The following is a 17,300-nucleotide window of genomic DNA, read 5'->3' on the forward strand; positions in this document are numbered from 1 at the left end:
TAATTCTAAACTAATCTAACCATAGACGAAGGGCATCCAAACAATGCTTTGTACATTTAAAAGAAGGTAAAGAAACAATCATTTTTCCTGTAACAGCTACCCAAGCAACATCTTTCTGTCTGGCCACCTGGCTTCCATCCCAGACTGCCTGCACTGCCTCATCTGGAAATCCCTCTGTGCAAGCAGTTTCATATTTCTCTATATCCAAGGGGAGACGCGAAAGAGTGTCTGCGTCTACATTTGACTTTCCTGGCCTGTATCTGATGTCGAACCGGAAATCCGAGAGCTCTCCAACCCACCTATGTCCCACTGCGTTTAACTTTGCGGTACTCATTACATAGGTTAGGGGGTTGTTATCTGTATAAACTGTGAAGTGTGGGGCATAGTACAGGTAGTCACGGAATTTTTCACATACAGCCCATTTCAACGCAAGGAACTCTAATTTTCCACTATGCAGGTGGTAGTTGCGTTCTGCTTGTGTCAGAGTCCTAGATCCATAGCCAATTACTCTCAATTTCCCATGTTGACGCTGATACAGGACAGCTCCTAAGCCCTGGTCAGATGCATCTGTATGCAATGTGAAAGGCAGGCTAAAATCGGGATATGTCAGAACAGGGGGGTTGGTGAGGAGGGTCGCCAACTGTTCTAACGCTCTCTGGTGTTTCAGGGTCCACTCAACGTGCTCTCGAGAGGACAGCTGTGGGTGTTTGCTGTTTCTCACAGATTTCGGACACTGAGTTTTGCCTGGCTTGGTCTGAAGGAGTTCATAGATTGGTTTAGCTATTCGGGAAAAATCCTGGATATACGAGCGGTAGTAGCTTAGAAAGCCTGCCAGCTTCCTCACATCACCAACTGTTTGAGGTGTCTTAGATGTCAGGGTTTTGACAGCCTCCAGGTCTGCCGGGTCTATTTTGACTCCTTCAGCAGACACAAGCCGACCCACATATCGGACTTCTTGTTTGAAGAGGTCACATTTCTCCGGCCTCAATTTTACTCCATGTTCTTGGAGTGCCTGGAGAACCTTGCGGAGGGTCTCAACTAGAGATGGCACGATACCACTTTTTTATGTCCGATACCGATATCATAAATTTGGATATCTGCCGATACCGATATGAATCCGATATAGTGTTTTTTAATCAACAAAACTGTTTTTTTTAAATATCTTGCTGCATTTTGTATAAGTTCATACTCAAGTTTAAAACAACAACTACACTAAAGCTATTCTGTTATACCTGTATGCAAAAAAAAATATTTCATAGTTCAGCAATACTGATCAATCTAATAAACTTAAACCTACACCATCCTCCCTATTCTGGTATTTTAAAGAGTACTTAGCAGAAATATTAAGCAACCTAACTAATAGGGTTCCAACTCCCAGCAACAACGGGAGCAGTGTGTCCTTGGTAGGGACCTGCTTGCACTCATGTGCATCAAGTACTTCCAGCAATTCATCTGTATCCACTGAATTGAAGTCATCCAAAGCCTTCAGGAGAACAGATCGCTCTTCTTGTGAGACATACAAAAGAAAGGAATCTTTTAAACTACTGGTTGTCGAGCTGTATCTCCTCCAGAAAGGGTATTGCAAGCTTCACTGGGAAGTAACCAGCTTGTTTCCACCCTACAACAAACATTCTAGCTATAGCCTGCCATTCTTCACACTGAAAGTCATGCCGGATGAATGGCACTGATCAAATCAGTAAGACAATGACCTCTTCTAACAGTCAGTATTACGGGACAAGATCGTGGTTCAGGGGGTGCTTGGTCAGGAATATTGGCCTCTCCTGTCAGCCCCGGTGAGAGAGACAATGTGTGATGAGGTGGATCAGACTCTTTTTCTGTAAACAGTGTTTCAGGGTTTAGTTCAACCACACTAATATCCACCCTGTTATCCCCACTAATAATAACAACTGCAACAGAATCTTCACTTTCACCTACATTTGGCAGACCATCCCATGGTAATGTGTCATTCAGTTCCAAATATCCACTTATGGAAGCTCCATCATTATTTACAAAGTGGTTTGATGGTTCTTAATTTATGTTTTCCACCAACAGATCATCAGCGGCCCGATTATGTTCATTGTCAGTGAGATCTACCACAGAGGGCTGGGTTATTGCATGATCGGCATGTGAGTGAAGTTGGCCCCCCCACCTTCTTCAAATCCAACAAAAGTGGTATCAAACGTTTGTGCTACGTTTGTGCATGCTGCAAAAGTTTATTTTTTGCCGTTTTCATTTTAAAGATATTCAAGAAAAATTTCTAGCGGTCATCAGAGGTCAACCAGCCCCCCACATTAATGGAATCAAAAAAAAAACTGGCGTCAAAAGTTTGTGCTACGTTTGTGCTGGTTTGTGCTGCTAAAATTGTCGTTTGTGCTGCCTCTGTTTTAAAGATATTAATGAAAATGCAAACGTCAAAAGGTCAACCAGCCCCCCACATCACCCAAATCAAACAAAAGTTGATGTCACAGGTTTGTGCTATGTTTGTGCTGGTTTGTGCTGCAAAAAATTTTGTTTGTGGCGCTATTATTTTAAAGATAAAGAGGCGGGGTACATCCTGGACAGGTTGCCAGTCTGTCACAGGGCCAACACACAGGGACAGACAACCATTCGCACTCACATTCACACCTATGGGCAATTCGGATTAACCAATTAACCTATCACCACAAGCTGCATGTCTTTGGAGAGAACCCACGCAAACACGGGGAGAACCTGCAAACTCCACACAGAAAGACCCTGGCGTGATGGTGGAATTGAACTCAGGACCTTCTTGCTGTGCAGCAACAGTGCTAACCACCGTGCTGCCGTAATAATAACATTAAATAACATTTATGAAGAAATTTAAAGGGGCATGCCAGTAGGTGCGTATCAGTTTATAATTAGATAAGGTGTTTTGAGCCAATAAGCTGGTTGTGGATCACTGACTACCATGTTTCTTAACATTACCTTACTCCATCTAGTGTGCTACCAGCAGGGTTTATGCTAAAATGCTAATGGTTGTTAAAACATTAACCTAATAATATGTGAACTGTAGCTTTTAAGTCAAATGGTAATATTAACAAAAGTGCTGTCATTTGTATGTGGGCTGTCATGAGCAAGTTGTATAAAATTAACATACACAGGACAGGAGTGCACTTCAGTGATTCAGCAAATCTGAACTCAAAGGCTCCAAACAGCCTGAAGAACTGTAAATCTTAGGTAACTGTCAATGTTACCTGAAAGGGCCGATTTATATTTTTTGCAAGAGTCAAACTTCTGTAGCCATGGTCACAAAAGGCTATTAAATGAGTGGGCTATTAAACATGTGTGGGATTGACACAGACACAGATTTATCTCAACAGTGCACGGATTTATCTACAAGTATTTTGATGATGAGCTATGAACATTGACTACATTCATTTTTATACCGATCAAATGAATTTTGAACTAGATCTTGTTAAGGATAAACTGGTACAACTCTGCCAAAAAAACCAAACATAGCGACCTGTGTTTGGTTTGTGATCACCAGGGGGTGCTATCATACACATTCTTCTTCTGAGAGAAAAAAAACAAGAGTTGAAGAAAACATGTGCTAGCTATCTTATTTGCATTTTTAAGCTAGATTCCATGACCAACAGCAATCATCAACACTTCAATTCACTATGTCAAAACAGTGTATAAAAGTAAGTAATTTTATGTCCACTTAAAGATGTAGAATTAAAGTTATAATCAAATTATAGCAGTAATATATCACATTTTTAATTTTTGCTTGACAGATGCCAAAGAAATCAGTGGTGGACAAAATTGCAGTATTTGAAGTCCTTCGTGCTTCTAAAGAAGCAGTCATAAAAAATGGAAAAGTTTCAACTCCAAGTGATGACATATGGCAAAATCTATGCAAACAACTTGGTGAAAAGATGACACCAAAAGCTCTTTACACTTTTGTTAAATTAAACAGACACAATGTATGGGCTGCTCTGGATTACAGTGATGAAGAGAGACTGACTGACACAGACAGTAGTGACAATGATAATGATTTTGAACAAAGCAGCTCTCCTTTTCAAAACAAAGACTGCAAGACTTTCAATGTGGAGCTCCCATTTGAACAGTGGATACATATGATTCCACATAAAGTCACATACAAAAAGAATACTTTCAAGAAAAGGGAATACACAATTTTGAAACCAGGTACATGGACTCATGTTGTAAACCAGGGAATCTGGAAAGAGGTTACAAGTACATGCACCATTACTTTTAAACGAGCCAAGGTGTACCCCAGAACTGTATCTTGTTTTATTAAATCAGAGGCTTTTGCAAAGAGTGTAGTGGCCAGCTGTACATTACATGTGAAAAGGAACCTGAAAATCACTGCCCAATGGTGCTGAAGTGTGTAATGGCAAACACAGATGAATCCATGCACACTGGCTTTTCTAGGAGAGCCGTGTCCAGAAGTCTGAGGGCACAAGTAAAAAAAGAACTTTGTGAAGGCAGACTGCAGCCCCATGTGTGGAGAGCATCAGAGACAGAAAAGCTGATGGACTTTGGTGATCCAGAGCCAAGCCATCTACCAAATTTGACAACTCTGCGCAAAGCCAAACATGAACAAAATCAACTAGAAGTTGCTCATAAAAACCCAATACTGTCTCTCCACTCATTAAAATACAGTTCCCCTCACAATGGAAGCATTTGGGACATTGGATTAGACAAGTTCTTCTGTCACTACTGGAGTCAAACTCAAATGCTGATGTACAAGATTGAAAAGCACCCCATAGTTGCCTTTGATGCGACTGGCTCAGTTGTAAAAAAGCTTCTCAGGCCTAATGGTTTGTCTGGAAATATCTTCCTGTATCAAGGTGTGTTAACAGGAAGGGACAACTCTCACGTCCCAATGGTGCAAATGTTGTCAGAGAGACATGATGTCCAGGCAATCACAAGATGGTTATCGGAAGTAGGCCGTGAAGTAGTCGTGCACCAGCTGAATGTGCGGAGATCTAAGTCTAGTACGTATATAATACACATCTATACCTCTACCTACTTTAATGACATGATGTTAATAATAAAGTGTCTAAGGTATTGTGCTTACATTTTTTTTTAGAAAGACTTGTCAAAGCAGAAAAACATGCTTTGTTCATTGATGAGGCTCCCCAGAAGATTGCTGCCGCACTGGGTATGGATCACTGCAATGATCACAATGACACTGAATGTTCATTTTACTTAAGAGGGATTATACAGACTTCAGATCTGGGTTAAGACAAAGCCCCTACAGATCTTTACATCACAGTGACCCACACACTGAAACTGAGCTTATGTCTTTTCTGTCTAATGTCCAGTTTAAATTTAAGAATAATGTGCAGCTTGGTCAATGTAATGCACATGAAGCCAGAGCTAAAACACATCACCATTGCAGTGAAATATGTGCAGCTCTGCCTTAAGATGGAGCCCTGTACATTTTGATCTTGTTATTTCTGGGATGATTGTAAAGATAATTTTCATTATTATGGCTAGAATAAAGTGTAAGAGGTATTTGCACTTACAAAGAATAAGACTTTTACTTTTATTGTTTCATAAAAGGTGTCCACAATTTAAACTTTAATTGCAGGAAATTTAATTAAATAAGAATAAGGAAAATAAAATAATCACAAAACAATAATCAGATTACTTAAACTCTACTTATCTAACTAAGATGCTCTAAGCTAATGCTAAGTGTGTTCTTTTCTTTGGTGAGGAGAGGTTGGAGGAAGGATGTAAATCAAAATCCTTCTAAATTAACCGCCTAACACAGCAACAATGAGCAGACAAAAAGGAATGAATTCACAGGTTGGACAGGTTTTCAACTGTGAACCTCTTCGATCCAATCTTTTGGGCTGCTCATCTTGCAGAAGACAAAAAAGAAAAACACAAAATCTCTTCTTCACCTCACCTGTTCACCCCCCCCCCCCCCCCCCTTCTCCTACTGGACGTCATATCTTCCCACACCTTATCTATCAATGTGTAGCTTTTAAAATTGTGAATGCTTCATTACATTTTCATTGTTATTCTTAACATAGAGAATTCATATTCAATCACTTCATGTTTCATTCAGTTTATGTGATTCTACTTCAGTTAGATTTGTCTTTAGGACATTTTCACAAGAACATCCATTGTAACTTAATCCCTTTCCAATTCGAATGCTTTAAAACTCAGTTAATTACCATTTATTTCTCTAGTTATTTTATGATTTAATGAAAACATACATTTTGTTTGTCAGATATTCTTTGAGATTATTAGCTCCACTGTGTCACATTATACACAACACACAGAAACACACACACCAAGGTCAGACACTCTGTGAGGCCTGTTATTAGAATCACTGTTATTCTACAGGGAGTGCAGAATCATTAGGCAAATGAGTATTTTGTCTACATCATCCTCTTCATGCATGTTGTCTTACTCCAAGCTGTATAGGCTCGAAAGCCTACTACCAATTAAGCATATTAGGTGATGTGCATCTCTGTAATGAGAAGGGGTGTGGTCTAATGACATCAACACCCTATATCAGGTGTACATAATTATTAGGCAACGTCCTTTCCTTTGGCAAAATGGATCAAAAGAAGGACTTGACAGGCTCAGAAAAGTCAAGAATAGTGAGATATCTTGCAGAGGGATGCAGCAGTCTCAAAATTGCAAAGCTTCTGAAGCGTGATCATCGAACAATCAAGCGTTTCATTCAAAATAGTCAACAGGGTTGCAAGAAGCGTGTGGAAAAACCAAGGCACAAAATAACTGCCCATGAACTGAGAAAAGTCAAGCGTGCAGCTGCCAAGATGCCACTTGCCACCAGTTTGGCCATATTTCAGAGCTGCAACATCACTGGAGTGCCCAAAAGCGCAAGGTGTGCAGTACTCAGAGACATGGCCAAGGTAAGAAAGGCTGAAAGACGACCACCACTGAACAAGACACACAAGCTGAAACGTCAAGGCTGGGCCAAGAAATATCTCAAGACTGGTTTTTCTAAGGTTTTATGGACTGATGAAATGAAAGTGAGTCTTGATGGGCCAGATGGATGGGCCCGTGGCTAGATTGGTAAAGGGCAGAGAGCTCCAGTCCGACTCAGACGCCAGCAAGGTGGAGGTGGAGTACTGGTTTGGGCTGGTATCATCAAAGATGAGCTTGAGGGGCCTTTTCGGGTTGAGGATGGAGTCAAGCTCAACTCCCAGTCCTACTGCCAGTTTCTGGAAGACACCTTCTTCAAGCAGTGGTACAGGAAGAAGTCTGCATCCTTCAAGAAAAACATGATTTTCATGCAGGACAATGCTCCATCACACGCGTCCAAGTACTCCACAGCGTGGCTGGCAAGAAAGGGTATAAAAGAAGAAAAACTAATGACATGGCCACCTTGTTCACCTGATCTGAACCCCATTGAGAACCTGTGGTCCATCATCAAATGTGAGATTTACAAGGAGGGAAAACAGTACACCTCTCTGAACAGTGTCTGGGAGGCTGTGGTTGCTGCTGCACGCAATGTTGATGGTGAACAGATCAAAACACTGACAGAATCCATGGATGGCAGGTTTTTGAGTGTCCTTGCAAAGAAAGGTGGCTATGTTGGTCGCTGATTTGTTTTTGTTTTGTTTTTGAATGTCAGAAATGTATATTTGTGAATGTGGAGATGTTATATTGGTGTCACTGGTAAAAATAAATAATTGAAATGGGTATATATTTGTTTTTTGTTAAGTTGCCTAATAATTATGCACAGTAATAGTCACCTGCACACACAGATATCCCCCTAAAATAGCTAAAACTAAAAACAAACTAAAAACTACTTCCAAAAACATTCAGCTTTGATATTAATGAATTTTTTGGGTTCATTGAGAACATGTTTGTTGTTCAATAATAAAATTATTCCTCAAAAATACAACTTGCCTAATAATTCTGCACTCCCTGTATTCTCAGATTCATTACACTGGTTAACTTACACATTTTCTTTCCTTTGTTTCATTTATTTTCAACATGCCAGAAACTGAGCATAACTAACCCTCAGTAAAACAAGTTACAAGTTATGGTATCTGGAACAGATTTACATTCAATATTTAGAGTTATATTTTGGACGCACAGACGCGCGCGCGCGCGCGCACACACACACACACACACACACACACACACACACACACACACTCAGCCATTATAACAGCCATTTCTACTACTCAAACACATTTGCATTTGTTATCTATATGTAGAGGCGGCACGGGGCGTGAGACTTTTATCTCTTTCTATCTTCTATCTTAAGACACATTACAGGGTTTTGTAATTGGAAACTGGGTTTTTTGTATGGTTGGTCTGGAAAATTTGTTTGATACTTTGTGGTGCTTGCATGGTCCTTGAGACATGGTGCTTGTAAAATCCCTCTATAATCTGCACAAGGGACTGGACATGTAAATGCAGTGTATGTGTTAGCATAGCATATTAATACATGTAGTGTTCTCTTTGTGTTTTTACAGATGACCTCGAGAAGCAACCCCAGAGCAGAACAATATTGAAATTGTTTTTTGGACTGTTGGGCGGATATATTATTGCCATAACTGGTCACCGAAAGGGAGTGATCATCAACATGACTACTGAGGAGGTTGAAATGGCAGAAAAAGCTAAGCAGGGTGCCCGCATCATCCGTGTATGTACTAAAACGATATAAATCTAAGTATACATAGACATTTTTTTATTCAGCTGAATAAACATGTCTTTTCATGTATTAGGTTAAACAGCACAAAACTCAAAGATATCATGGGCAAGCAGCTGTCCCCCTGTACAAGAATGAGTATACCTGGTTGCAGCGTTACAATCATATCAGAGAGTATGTTGAAGGCGGTTCGGAGGCACCGACTTTTTTCCACAGTTCTAGTGGAGGTGTTCTTCATAGACTACCGGTATTTTTCAAGGCAGCCTGGGAGATGATGAATCTGGGGATTGCCCCCACCTTCAACATGCTACGTTCCTCCTGTAGCACTTACAGCGGGGAAAATAAGTATTTGACACATCAGCATTTTTATCAGTAAGGGGATTTCCAAGTGGACCATTGACACAACATTTCCACCAGATGTTGCCATCAAGCCAAATATTGACGTCATACAAACAAATCAGAACATATAAGTATACAAGTTAAACCACAATAAATAAAGTGAAATGACACAGGGAATAAGTATTGAATACATGGAGATAACAAGGGGCAAAATGACATAGAAAGCCAGGAGATCACCTGAAATCTGTCAGTATTGATAGAGAAATCCTGTCCCCTATCAGTACTAATTGATATCAGCTGCTTTAGTCCTAATTGATGGCCTATAAAGGCTCCTCATTACCCAGAAGGCACACAGGAAAGACTTCATGATGGGTAAAAGCAAAGAACTCTCTCAAGATCTTCGTAATCTTATCGTTGAAAAGCATTTTGATGGGAATGGTTATAGGTGCATTTCCAGAATGCTGAATGTTCCTGTGAGCACTGTGGGGGCCATTATCCGGAAATGGAAAGTGCATCAGTTCACCATAAACCTGCCACGATCAGGTGCTCCACGCAAGATCCCTGTCCGAGGAGTCCAAAGAATAATCAGGAGGGTTCTCCAAGAGCCAAGAACCACTCGGACAGAACTTCAGGAAGACCTTGCATCAGCAGGTACTGTTGTTTCAAAGAAAACTATAAGCAATGCACTGAACCGCCATGGCATCCATGCACGCTCACCACGCAAGACTCCATTGCTGAACAAAAAGCATGTCAAGGCTCGGTTAAAATTTGCGCAACAGCATTTGGAGAAGCCTGTGGATTATTGGACGACTATAGTATGGTCAGATGAAAGCAAAATTGAACTTTTTGGCAGTCATTCTACACACCATGTTTGGAGAAGAAATGGCACTGCTCACCACCCCAAGAACACCATACCAACAGTCAAGTTTGGGGGTGGAAGCATCATGGTTTGGGGCTGCTTTTCAGCAAGGGGTACTGGCAGACTTCATATTATTGAAGGCAGGATGAATGGAGAGATGTACCGGGACATTCTGGATAAAAATCTGCTGCCATCTACCAGGAAGCTAAAAATGAAAAGAGGGTGGACATTTCAGCAAGACAATGATCCCAAACACAAGGCCAAGGAAACAATGAAGTGGTTTCAAAGAAAGAAAATCAAGTTGCTTGAATGGCCCAGTCAATCACCTGACCTAAATCCCATAGAAAATCTATGGAGAGAACTGAAGATTAAAGTTCATAAAAGAGGCCCAAGGAACCTTCAAGATTTAAAGACCGTTTGTGTGGAAGAATGGGCCAGAATCACTCCTGAGCAATGCAGACGACTGGTCTATCCATACAAGAGGCGTCTAGAAGCTGTAATCACCAACAAAGGCTTTTCTACAAAGTATTGAATAAAGTGTGTTCAATACTTATTCCCTGTGTCATTTCACTTTATTTATTATGGTTTAACTTGTATACTTATATGTTCTGATTTGATTGTATGACTTCAATATTTGGCTTGATGGCAACATCTGGTGGAAATGTTGTGTCAATAGTCCACTTGGAAATCCCCTTACTGATAAAAATGCTGATGTGTCAAATACTTATTTTCCCCGCTGTATGTGAGAAAACTTTTCATTTTTATTTTTTGACACACAATGAAGTAGGTTAAAGTGTCATGGGTTTTATTCATGTGGTTTCTTTTTAAAACATTATTCTTTCAGGCCAAGCGACAGTTGGGACGTAAATCTTACGACAGAGTGGCAACATTTATGTGCCATGATGCCATCACAGCCAAAAGATTTTATCAAGGTTATTTAAATAAGCTAAAGTGAAGTCATATATTTATCTATACACTTACATTTATTCATATTTAGTAATATTGCTTTGCACAGCTGAGGACCCTGCAGAGGACACACTCCAGAGCCGAGCACTGACCACCAATGCAATTGCAACATATGCAGCAAATAAAAGGAAAAGGAGAGAGGACAGAGGATCTGTGCAGGACGAGGACAGTGAAGGATCTGACAAGGAAGAGCAGCAGTCATCAGGAACAGAGGAGCTTTTAGACAGAACGCTCTTCCAGTGTAGCAGTAACAAGGTATGTGTGCCCTGATTCCCTTGGTAAGAGTTTTGATTGGTTGCACTTCTTTCATATATAATCATTTACTCCATCATGAACAAAACATATTTAATTTGTACCATAAACAGATGGTGAGCCCAGGTCAGGGTGAGGTTGCCTGTAGTGCCGGAGCCACAATAAGAGAAACTAAACAGGATTTGAAAAAGGGGGTGGAGCATCTACAAAAAGTGACATACCAGTTGCGCAAGAGAAAAGTATGTAATGTATGTTCTTGTGCTTGTTTTTAGTGTTTTCACTGATTACTAATCTTTTACCTTTTTACTTTTCTAAAATCAGATGGTGGTCTTTTACAAAAATGATAGGACAGATGTGGGGAAACTCACACAAGAAGACAATCCAGAAGAGGAGGAGGAGGATGAAGCGAGGGAATGGGTTCCTAAGGTGGGCAGGAAAAATCCAGCAGAGTTTCTTCTCCTGCAGTTAAAGATGTAAGTGTTTTGTTTCCACACATCCATGAAAAATGAGTAAAATATATATTTTTCTGTTCTAATAACAGTCTGTGAGCTCATCTGAAGATGATGGGACAGATGACTGGAAACCCACACAGGATGAATCTGAAGGCTATTCAGAAGAGGAGGAAGAACAAGAACGTAAAAGGATTCCTAAGGTAGCCATGAAAAACAAAACTGGGTGTCCTGTGCCACAAAGAGATGTGAAATTCATCCTCAGTTTCAGTGCTTCCACAATCAATCCATCAAAAATGACCAAACATATTGTTGTCTTCTCTGAAAACAGATGGTGGCAGCATCTGAAGAGGATGGGACACATGATAGCAGACCCACACAAGATGAATCTAAAGATGATTCAAAGCAGAATTCTGCTCATTGAACTCTTTTCAGCAGAATTCTGCTCATTCAACTCTTTTCAGCAAAATTTTCAGTTTTTTCTGCTGTTTTCAGAAAAAAACATTTTTCAGCAAAATTCTGCTGATTGAACTCTTTTCAGAAGAAATTTTACTGATTGAACTCTTTTCAGCAAAATATTCAGAGTTTTCACCTCTTTTCTGCCCAAATTCTGCTTATTCACCTCTTCTGAAACATTTTCAGCCTTTCCACCTCTTATCAGCACAATTCTAAGCCTCTTCTGCTCATTTCAGCACAATTGTCAGTCTCTCCACCTCTTCTTTGAGAGAATGACTGTGGCGCAGTGAGATGAGAACCTCCCTTGAGTACCAGAAGGGCCAGGTTCGAATCCCACTCGGGCAATATTTTTTTTGTTTTTTTTCTCAACTTTTTCAGCTTTTTTCAGCAGACATCCTCAGCGTAAAGGCATCCACACAGCATTTTCGCAGGAAATGCAAATTTTTCTAGTTGCACCTTAGAACACACATGCATCAACACTACAATGAGTTTGTTAGTGGGGCAATCAGAAACGGGCAGTTAGTTCACCAGTAGTGTAGACAGTCAGGGGTAAGAAAACAGCAGGGTCCATCCGGGCAGAAACCTCTCTCTCCCTCTCCTTTCAGAGCGTCCATCGGCTTCTAAACATATTAAAACACTTGAGCTACAATACCAAATGCTATCACATAACGATTTAGCATTAGCATGCTTTGACTGAAAATCACAGAGCTAAACATACAGCATGGCATCACACCACATAATGCGGTAAGCTGCGCTAATTAGCAAGCCGCTAGTTAGCATCACATATCACGCCATTTTACCACTATAACGAATAGTTACAGTACAAATGTCAAGGCACACAGTCTCATTTACCTCTTGCAGATCACAAATAAGTAATATCAGGACCACGGGTAGTCGACCTCAATGATACACTTAGATGCAAAATCCACACCACGTTTGCCTTACGACATCTCTCTCTTCGGACTTAGCTTCTGTGTCCGCTCCCACAGATTCACACAAACTTACCACTCGTCCCGCCCCCATAGCAGAAAAGAATGACATTGACTGGCTCGTCAGCACAACAACCAATGACAATACAATATTGAGATAACTGACATTAGATGGGTAAATAAGCTTAGGTTACACCCCAACATATTTATTGTGCACAGAAAATAACTCTAAATCATGAAACCCTTTTAATTATTGGACTCTTAACTGTAAATGAAATACATTTGTACCAAAGCATATGATTTTTAAACCTTTTATCAACTATTTATATTTTAACCAGTTTTTATAACAGTAGACTTTTTTTTCTTTATACTGCAAGCCCGAATAATTGCAGACAGGGATGCATATAGTTTTGTTATTGTGGAATAGATTAAAGCAATCCTAGATTGCTTTAGAATTAGAATGTTAAAATTAGTAATTTATTTTGGCACTAACCAGAAACACAGTAACAATGTGTGCAGCAGGAACAGATGCACTTCTATGTTTAGGATTCCCACCAGGTGAAGCACTGAAAATATTATTTAAATATGTATATGTATTTTCAACTGGTGTTATTTTGTGGTCTCATTCCCCAAGCAATTTGTTGCCTTATATTGTCCCCAACACTCACTGCTGCTTCTGCAAAGTCAGAGTGCTAAGTGCTGTCTACTACAGGTAACTCCACTTCAAAAAACCTGAACATTCCCTTTAGCTTACTATTTTAATTGGGGGGGGGGGGGGACTAAGGAAGCACTTACTGACCAGATGGGGAAAAAAAAGGCTGCACTGTTAAGAGAACTTAACCACCCAGTCTATTGAACATTCACATTCATTCCTTCATGTTACTGTTAACTACACCCGTGTTTTTATGAACTGTTAGGGTGGAAAACCTAAAACGTGTAGGGCAGAGTGCCTTGAGGACCAAGGTTGGAAAACACTGACCTACACCACATCCATCACCCACATAGAGCTTGCGAGAATGCTGTAAAATTCACTGCAAAAGTCTGGATAGCTGTGATAACCAAGTGGCAGCTTTAGTACACATCCACATGTGTGGGATTGTGGTCTGTGGAGGAAATCTGTAGTTTCTATTAACTCAATTAGTATGGCTTTATCCAACAGATTGGATCCTGTACAGAACTGCAGGAAAAGCTGAAGATAATTGAAATCAATTTCTCCAATGTACCTTTTCAGGTAACGAGAAACTGTTGACTGGGCAGCTGTCATCTCCTCTGGAAAGTCTAGAAGCTCCTTCACTGTTTTTACAGTTGGTTTTTTTTCTTCAATGAAATGATGCAGTCCTTCTGGTGGGAGTAAACCAGCTACAGAACCCACAATGGGACGCCAGCACTTGATTACAAACATTGGGGCCTCAATAAGTACTTTTTGTCCTGTCTGTGCCAAAACAGGGAGCAGTGTGTCCTTGGTAGGGACCTGCTTGCACTCATGTGCATCAAGTACTTCCAGCAATTCATCTGTATCCACTGAATTGAAGTCATCCAAAGCCTTCAGGAGAACAGATCGCTCTTCTTGTGAGACATACAAAAGAAAGGAATCTTTTAAACTACTGGTTGTCGAGCTGTATCTCCTCCAGAAAGGGTATTGCAAGCTTCACTGGGAAGTAACCAGCTTGTTTCCACCCTACAACAAACATTCTAGCTATAGCCTGCCATTCTTCACACTGAAAGTCATGCCGGATGAATGGCACTGATCAAATCAGTAAGACAATGACCTCTTCTAACAGTCAGTATTACGGGACAAGATCGTGGTTCAGGGGGTGCTTGGTCAGGAATATTGGCCTCTCCTGTCAGCCCCGGTGAGAGAGACAATGTGTGATGAGGTGGATCAGACTCTTTTTCTGTAAACAGTGTTTCAGGGTTTAGTTCAACCACACTAATATCCACCCTGTTATCCCCACTAATAATAACAACTGCAACAGAATCTTCACTTTCACCTACATTTGGCAGACCATCCCATGGTAATGTGTCATTCAGTTCCAAATATCCACTTATGGAAGCTCCATCATTATTTACAAAGTGGTTTGATGGTTCTTAATTTATGTTTTCCACCAACAGATCATCAGCGGCCCGATTATGTTCATTGTCAGTGAGATCTACCACAGAGGGCTGGGTTATTGCATGATCGGCATGTGAGTGAAGTTGGCCCCCCCACCTTCTTCAAATCCAACAAAAGTGGTATCAAACGTTTGTGCTACGTTTGTGCATGCTGCAAAAGTTTATTTTTTGCCGTTTTCATTTTAAAGATATTCAAGAAAAATTTCTAGCGGTCATCAGAGGTCAACCAGCCCCCCACATTAATGGAATCAAAAAAAAAACTGGCGTCAAAAGTTTGTGCTACGTTTGTGCTGGTTTGTGCTGCTAAAATTGTCGTTTGTGCTGCCTCTGTTTTAAAGATATTAATGAAAATGCAAACGTCAAAAGGTCAACCAGCCCCCCACATCACCCAAATCAAACAAAAGTTGATGTCACAGGTTTGTGCTATGTTTGTGCTGGTTTGTGCTGCAAAAAATTTTGTTTGTGGCGCTATTATTTTAAAGATAAAGAGGCGGGGTACATCCTGGACAGGTTGCCAGTCTGTCACAGGGCCAACACACAGGGACAGACAACCATTCGCACTCACATTCACACCTATGGGCAATTCGGATTAACCAATTAACCTATCACCACAAGCTGCATGTCTTTGGAGAGAACCCACGCAAACACGGGGAGAACCTGCAAACTCCACACAGAAAGACCCTGGCGTGATGGTGGAATTGAACTCAGGACCTTCTTGCTGTGCAGCAACAGTGCTAACCACCGTGCTGCCGTAATAATAACATTAAATAACATTTATGAAGAAATTTAAAGGGGCATGCCAGTAGGTGCGTATCAGTTTATAATTAGATAAGGTGTTTTGAGCCAATAAGCTGGTTGTGGATCACTGACTACCATGTTTCTTAACATTACCTTACTCCATCTAGTGTGCTACCAGCAGGGTTTATGCTAAAATGCTAATGGTTGTTAAAACATTAACCTAATAATATGTGAACTGTAGCTTTTAAGTCAAATGGTAATATTAACAAAAGTGCTGTCATTTGTATGTGGGCTGTCATGAGCAAGTTGTATAAAATTAACATACACAGGACAGGAGTGCACTTCAGTGATTCAGCAAATCTGAACTCAAAGGCTCCAAACAGCCTGAAGAACTGTAAATCTTAGGTAACTGTCAATGTTACCTGAAAGGGCCGATTTATATTTTTTGCAAGAGTCAAACTTCTGTAGCCATGGTCACAAAAGGCTATTAAATGAGTGGGCTATTAAACATGTGTGGGATTGACACAGACACAGATTTATCTCAACAGTGCACGGATTTATCTACAAGTATTTTGATGATGAGCTATGAACATTGACTACATTCATTTTTATACCGATCAAATGAATTTTGAACTAGATCTTGTTAAGGATAAACTGGTACAACTCTGCCAAAAAAACCAAACATAGCGACCTGTGTTTGGTTTGTGATCACCAGGGGGTGCTATCATACACATTCTTCTTCTGAGAGAAAAAAAACAAGAGTTGAAGAAAACATGTGCTAGCTATCTTATTTGCATTTTTAAGCTAGATTCCATGACCAACAGCAATCATCAACACTTCAATTCACTATGTCAAAACAGTGTATAAAAGTAAGTAATTTTATGTCCACTTAAAGATGTAGAATTAAAGTTATAATCAAATTATAGCAGTAATATATCACATTTTTAATTTTTGCTTGACAGATGCCAAAGAAATCAGTGGTGGACAAAATTGCAGTATTTGAAGTCCTTCGTGCTTCTAAAGAAGCAGTCATAAAAAATGGAAAAGTTTCAACTCCAAGTGATGACATATGGCAAAATCTATGCAAACAACTTGGTGAAAAGATGACACCAAAAGCTCTTTACACTTTTGTTAAATTAAACAGACACAATGTATGGGCTGCTCTGGATTACAGTGATGAAGAGAGACTGACTGACACAGACAGTAGTGACAATGATAATGATTTTGAACAAAGCAGCTCTCCTTTTCAAAACAAAGACTGCAAGACTTTCAATGTGGAGCTCCCATTTGAACAGTGGATACATATGATTCCACATAAAGTCACATACAAAAAGAATACTTTCAAGAAAAGGGAATACACAATTTTGAAACCAGGTACATGGACTCATGTTGTAAACCAGGGAATCTGGAAAGAGGTTACAAGTACATGCACCATTACTTTTAAACGAGCCAAGGTGTACCCCAGAACTGTATCTTGTTTTATTAAATCAGAGGCTTTTGCAAAGAGTGTAGTGGCCAGCTGTACATTACATGTGAAAAGGAACCTGAAAATCACTGCCCAATGGTGCTGA

General features: G+C 40.2%; 1 protein-coding gene across 1 annotated transcript; it reads left to right on the plus strand.

Moving 5' to 3' along the window:
• The first annotated feature begins 4,959 nt into the window (after positions 1–4,959).
• Positions 4,960–12,301, plus strand: LOC309694836 (uncharacterized protein). Its single transcript, XM_082515079.1, has 6 exons — positions 4,960–5,143; positions 8,454–10,759; positions 10,843–11,048; positions 11,159–11,284; positions 11,367–11,471; positions 11,587–12,301. Exons 2-6 carry the CDS (start codon positions 10,639–10,641, stop codon positions 12,022–12,024), a joined length of 996 nt encoding a protein of 331 aa, XP_082371205.1. The 5' UTR covers positions 4,960–5,143; positions 8,454–10,638; the 3' UTR covers positions 12,025–12,301.
• The last annotated feature ends 4,999 nt before the right edge of the window (positions 12,302–17,300 follow it).

This window comes from Aulonocara stuartgranti (assembly GCF_965226115.1).
Source record: "Aulonocara stuartgranti genome assembly, chromosome: 19".
Classification (NCBI taxonomy): domain Eukaryota; kingdom Metazoa; phylum Chordata; class Actinopteri; order Cichliformes; family Cichlidae; genus Aulonocara; species Aulonocara stuartgranti.

Excerpts from the sequence above, each read along its gene's own strand:
- LOC309694836 (XM_082515079.1), top strand. The coding sequence starts at position 10,639 with ATGTGGTTTCTTTTTAAAACATTATTCTTTCAGGCCAAGCGACAGTTG. Across the intron at positions 10,760-10,842 it reads AGCCAAAAGATTTTATCAAG|CTGAGGACCCTGCAGAGGAC; the intron begins GTTATTTAAATA and ends TGCTTTGCACAG. Across the intron at positions 11,285-11,366 it reads ACCAGTTGCGCAAGAGAAAA|ATGGTGGTCTTTTACAAAAA; the intron begins GTATGTAATGTA and ends TTCTAAAATCAG.